The sequence below is a fragment of the Coptis chinensis genome, chromosome 3 (genome assembly GCF_015680905.1).
Source record: "Coptis chinensis isolate HL-2020 chromosome 3, ASM1568090v1, whole genome shotgun sequence".
In the NCBI taxonomy this organism is placed as follows: Eukaryota; Viridiplantae; Streptophyta; class Magnoliopsida; order Ranunculales; family Ranunculaceae; genus Coptis; species Coptis chinensis.
In genome coordinates this window covers 42,542,003-42,547,500 of record NC_141458.1, presented here as the reverse complement: position 1 = coordinate 42,547,500, position 5,498 = coordinate 42,542,003, and the positions used below count along the sequence as shown (strand labels likewise).

At 36.5% G+C, this 5,498-nt stretch overlaps 1 protein-coding gene across 1 annotated transcript; it reads left to right on the top strand.

Moving 5' to 3' along the window:
* Positions 1-3,674: 3,674 nt before the first annotated feature.
* Positions 3,675-4,679, top strand: LOC147509688 (uncharacterized). The gene is made up of 2 exons (XM_086597883.1): positions 3,675-3,863; positions 4,299-4,679. Exons 1-2 carry the CDS (start codon positions 3,675-3,677, stop codon positions 4,677-4,679), a joined length of 570 nt encoding a protein of 189 aa, XP_086454009.1.
* The last annotated feature ends 819 nt before the right edge of the window (positions 4,680-5,498 follow it).

The following is a 5,498-nucleotide window of genomic DNA, read 5'->3' as shown; positions in this document are numbered from 1 at the left end:
AATCCTGGGTCGCTAAACGGTGATTCGATTGATGATGAAGAAAGAGAATTCTTGGTTCAGTTCTCCACCTTAACGACGAAAAAAGGATTGATCAAATTCTATTGAGTTTGACTGATAGTGATCATTTATCAAAGAATGATTCTGGTTATCAAATGATTGAACAACCGGGATCAGTTTACTTACGATACTTAGTTGACATTCATAAAAAGAATCTAATGAATTATGAGTTCAATAGATCCCATTTAGCGAAAAGACGGATATTCCTTGCTCATTATCGACAATCACTTATTCACAAACCTCGTGGGGGCTAATAATTTTCATTTCCCATCTCATGGAAAACCCTTTTGCTCCGCTTAGCCCTATCCCCTCTAGGGGTATTTTAGTGATAGGTTCTATAGGAACTGGACGATCATATTTGGTCAAATACCTAGTGACAAACTCCTATGTTCCTTTCATTACGGTATTTCCGAACAAGTTCTGGATGACAAGCCTAAAGGTTATCTTATTGATGATATCGATATTGATGATAGTGACGATATTGATGATAGTGATGATATCGATGATGACCTTGATACGGAGTCGCTAACTATGACGAATGCGCTAACTATGTATATGACCCGAAAATAGACCGATTTGATATCACCCTTCCATTCGAATTAGCAAAAGCAATATCTCCTTGCATAATATGGATTCCAAACATTCATGATCTGTATGTGAATGAGTCGAATTACTTATCCCTCGGTCTATTAGTGAACCATCTCTCTCGTGGATTGTGAAAGATGCTCCACTAGAAATATTCTTGTTATTGCTTCACTCATATTCCCCAAAAAGTGGATCCCGCTCTAATAGCTCGAATAAATCAAATACATGCATTAAGATCTGAAGAAGGCTTCTTATTCCATAACAACGAAAAGCACTTTTTCACTCTTTCATATACTAGGGGATTTCACTTGAAAAGAAAATGTTCCATACTAATGGATTCGGTCCATAACCATGGGTTCCAATGCACGGGATCTTGTAGCACTTACCAATGAGGCCCTATCAATTAGTATTACACAGAAGAAATCCATTATAGACACTAATACAATTCGATCCGCTCTTCATAAACAAACCTCGGATTTGCGATCCTGGTAAGATCGGTTCAGGATCATGGGATCCTTTTCTATCGATAGGAAGGGCTGTTGCACAAAATGTACTTCTAAGTAATTGCCCCATAGATCCTATATCTATCTATATGAAGAAGAAATCATGTAAGGAGGGGATTCTTATTTGTACAAATGGTACTTCGAGCTTGGAACGAGCATGAAGAAATTAACGATACTTCTTTATCTTTTGAGTTGTTCGCGGATCGGTCGCTCAAGATCTTTGGTCTCCACCGGACCCGATGAAAAAATGGGATCACTTCTTATGGATTCGTTGAGAATGATTCTGATCTAGTTCATGGCCTATTAGAAGTAGAAGGCGTTTTGGTGGGATCCTCACGGACGAAAAAAGATTGCATCGGTTTGATAATGATCGAGTGACATTGCTACTTCGGTCCTAACCAAAGAATCTCTTAGATATGATGCAAAATGGATCTTGTTCTATTGTTGATAAGAGATTTCTATATGAAAAAGACGAATCGGAGTTTGAAGAAGGGGGAGGGAGAAGGAGCCCTCGACCCACAACAGCTAGAGGAGGATTTATTCAATCACATAGTTTGGGCTCCTAGAATATGGCACCCTTGTGGCAATCTATTTGATTGTATCGAAGGCCCAATGAATTGGGATTTCCTATTGGGCTAGGTCATTTCAGGCAAGCGGATCATTTATCATAAAGAGGATGAGCTTCAAGAGAATGATTCGAGTTCTTGCAGAGTGGAACCATGCAAAGACTGCATTACCGAGATAGATCTTCCAAAGAACAAGGCTTTTTCGAATAAGCCAATTCATTTGGGACCCCTTGGATCCATTCTTTTTCCTATTCAAAGATCATCCTTTTGTCTCTGTGTTTTCGCGTCGAGAATTCTTTGCAGATCAAGAGATGTCAAAAGGGATTCTTACTTCCCAAACAAATTCTCCTACATCTATATATAAATGCTGGTTCATCAAGAATACGCAAGAAAAGCACTTCGAATTGTTGATTTAGGGCCCTGTAGACTGAAGAAATTGGGCTTTGGGCTCGATTTTCCGGCCAAAAACATGGATCCTCAGCCCATGCACGAAAATGTGGATCTGGTCTCCTCCATTTCCACACACAAGACTTAGCTCTTAAGTATAAATTAGCTTAGTATAGAAAGTAGCCATTAGAGCATAGTTTCTAAATCTAGTTTTGAGAATTTTAATTAGTTAATTAATTAGTTTTCATACCTTGTTTTAATTTAGATTATTGAATCATTGTTATTTTTTCATTAGATTAATAAAAATAGTTAGTTCTTGATAATTTCGATTTTGTTATTTAAAATTGCTTAGATCTAATTTTGATTCTTATTTGTTATTCATTTCTTAGTTGTTTAATTTCGAATTGAATTCTTGAGTAGATTGATATAGTAAAGTTATAATCTTTATATTATGTCTTATTTAATTTTATATGGAAATGATAGTTTAATGAATCAATGTTAAACCTCCATTAGAGGGGTTTGATGAAACCTTGATGAAAACCTGATTGTGTAGTGTAGAATCGTTGTAAGAGTCTATTCCACTCTAGAAGGTTGTTGATTCGCCATGAGAATGGGTTGGACTTCCTCACATGCTAGTCATTATTTGGTAGAGATTGCCATGATTGATTAGGGATTAGAACGACCAATTTTTATCATAAGAATGTAAGAAATGGATTACAACAATCTATGCTAGTTTATTAAGTTGGATTGAAGGTAGATTCAATCCCCCCTAATTCTTTATCTAGATTTAAACCTTAGTATTTCGTAGAACTTCGTAGTTGAATCATTATAGTTAGTATCTTGTTATTTGAATTCACATCGTAGTATAATTCCTTTCGAAAAACTCTCACTGACTTTGGTAGGATTGATAGTCATAGAAAACATCGAATACTAAAGAACTAGGAGTAGAACGAATCTTTTACTCCACTCTATTTCGATAGATTTGAGAGTAGAAATCTTTGATAAACACAGTCTTCGTATAAGTTTTAGTTTTACTTGCGTTTGAATTTTATCATTTATTCGTGAGTAGAATTATCCAAATTTTATCGTTTATCAAATTTACGTTTATCAGGAAGCAGATACAAAAGTTAACAGGAAAAATTACAGTTTTGAATAGGTTTATATCAAGAACTTTTGACCGATGCAAACCCTTATTCAAGTTGCTGAAAAAGAATACAAAATTCATATGGGAGGAAGAATGTGAATTAGCATTCTCAGAATTAAAAAGTATCTTCAAGAAGTGCCAACTTTGACGAAGCTAGAAGAGTGTGAGACTTTATTTTTATATCTGGCAGTATCTGATATTGCTATTAGTTCGGTACTAGTAAAGGTGGAAGATGGGGTTAAGAGACCTGTTTATTTTCAATCCAAGACCATGCTCAAGGCTGAAATTCGATATTCGATGTTGGAAAAATATGCATTAGCTCTCCTCTATTCTACTCAAAGGTTGAAACCTTACTTCTAATCCCACTCAGTCATTGTCATGACAAATCTTCCTTTAAAGCAAACTTTAGCCAAGATAAATAAGTCAAGAAGAATGGCGAAATGGTCAGTGCTTATCGATGAGTTTGGGATTGAGTATCGGAATAGGGTTTCAGGAAAAAACCAATTCTTGGCAGATTTCTTAGCTAATTTTCCTTCTAAAGATGAAAATTGGAAGATTGAAGAAGATGGTTGCTTAAATTTGCAAGAACCAAATGATGTAATGGATGAAGATGATACATGGGTTGGCACAAATAGGTGGAGACTTTTTGTGGATGGATCATTAGGACAAAAGGGGTGTGGTATCGGAGCTATTCTGATAACCCCTAAAAATCAAAGACTTTGATCGGCAGTTACTTTGGGTTTTCATGCATCTAATAATGAAGTAGAATATGAGGCATTGATAACAGGGTTGGAAATGGCTAAATCGCTAAATGTCAAATAATTATCAGTATTCAATGATTCTCAGTTAATTGTCAGCCAAATCAATGGAGGATATTCAGCAAAATGCGATAACATGATTGATTACTTAAGTTTTGTTAGATTAAAGCTCAAAAACTTCAGCAAAATCAAATTTCAGCACCTCAATCGAGGAGAAAATTGAGATGTCGATGCTTTGGCGTATGTCGCTGCTATGCTCACAAATACTGAAGGACATCTCTTGGACATTGGTGTCCAGCAAAAACCAAGTATCGATACTAAACATTCAGAGGTTATGGAGGTCGATACGCTGGGGGAGTCATGGTTAAGCAGCTATGTTTCATTTATGTCTAAGGGTAAATTACCAGAAGATAAAAATGAGGCCAGAAGGGTAAAGGCAGGGGCTGAGAGATATCTGCTAATTGATAATGAGTTGTATCAGAAGAACTCTGGTGGACCACATTTAAAATGTATATCGTCTGTAGAAGCTAGCCTAATAATTGCTGAGATGCATGAAGGGGAATGTGGAAATCATTCAGCTGGAAGATCATTAGCTAACAAGATAACACGAAAAGGATACTTCTGGCCACAAATGCGAAGAGATTGTCTTCTATATGCAAATAAGTGTATCCAATGTTAGAAGGATGGACATGCTATTCATGTTCCAATAGAAGTGCTACATTATGTATCGAACCCATGGCCATTTGCATTATAGGGAATGGATATTGTCGGTCCACTAATACCTGGGAAAGGTAAGAAAAGATTCATGCTTGTTGTGATTGACTACTTCACAAAATGGGTAGAGGCTATAGCATTGCAGCATATCAAAGAGCAATACATTATCAATTTTCTGTTTGAAAGAGTTGTTTGTCGATATGGTTTACCATATGCCATCATATTGGATAATAAGCCCCAATTCATCAGTGGCAAGGTGAAAGATTTTTTAGAATAATACAAAATTAAGCACTTCACATCGGCACCTTATTATGCTCAAGGTAATGGGCAAGTTGAAGCGACAAATAAGACTATTATGGATAACATTAAAACGGAGCTAGAGGACAAGAAAGGTTTATGTGTCGATGAATTAAACAGTTTGCTATGGGCATATAGAACAACTCCAAGGTTAGCTACTGGGGAGTCACCATTCACTCTAGCCTATTCACTCCAGTCGAGATGGTGGTATCGACATCCAAAACAACGCTTGTAGAAAATGGGCTTAATGACTAAAGGATGCATGCAGAGGTAGAGGTCCTAAACTTGGAAGAAAGAAAAGAACAAACAAGAATAAAGCTTGATTCTTATCACAGACAACTCCGAAAGGCATTCAATAAAAAGGTTAGAGAAAGAAGTTTCCAAGAGAGCAACCTAGTGCTGAAACTCAAGCGACAAAAGAGAAGGGGGCTGGTGATAAACGTTAAAATGACTAGTTTACCTACGAAATGAACGATGAACTCAAAAC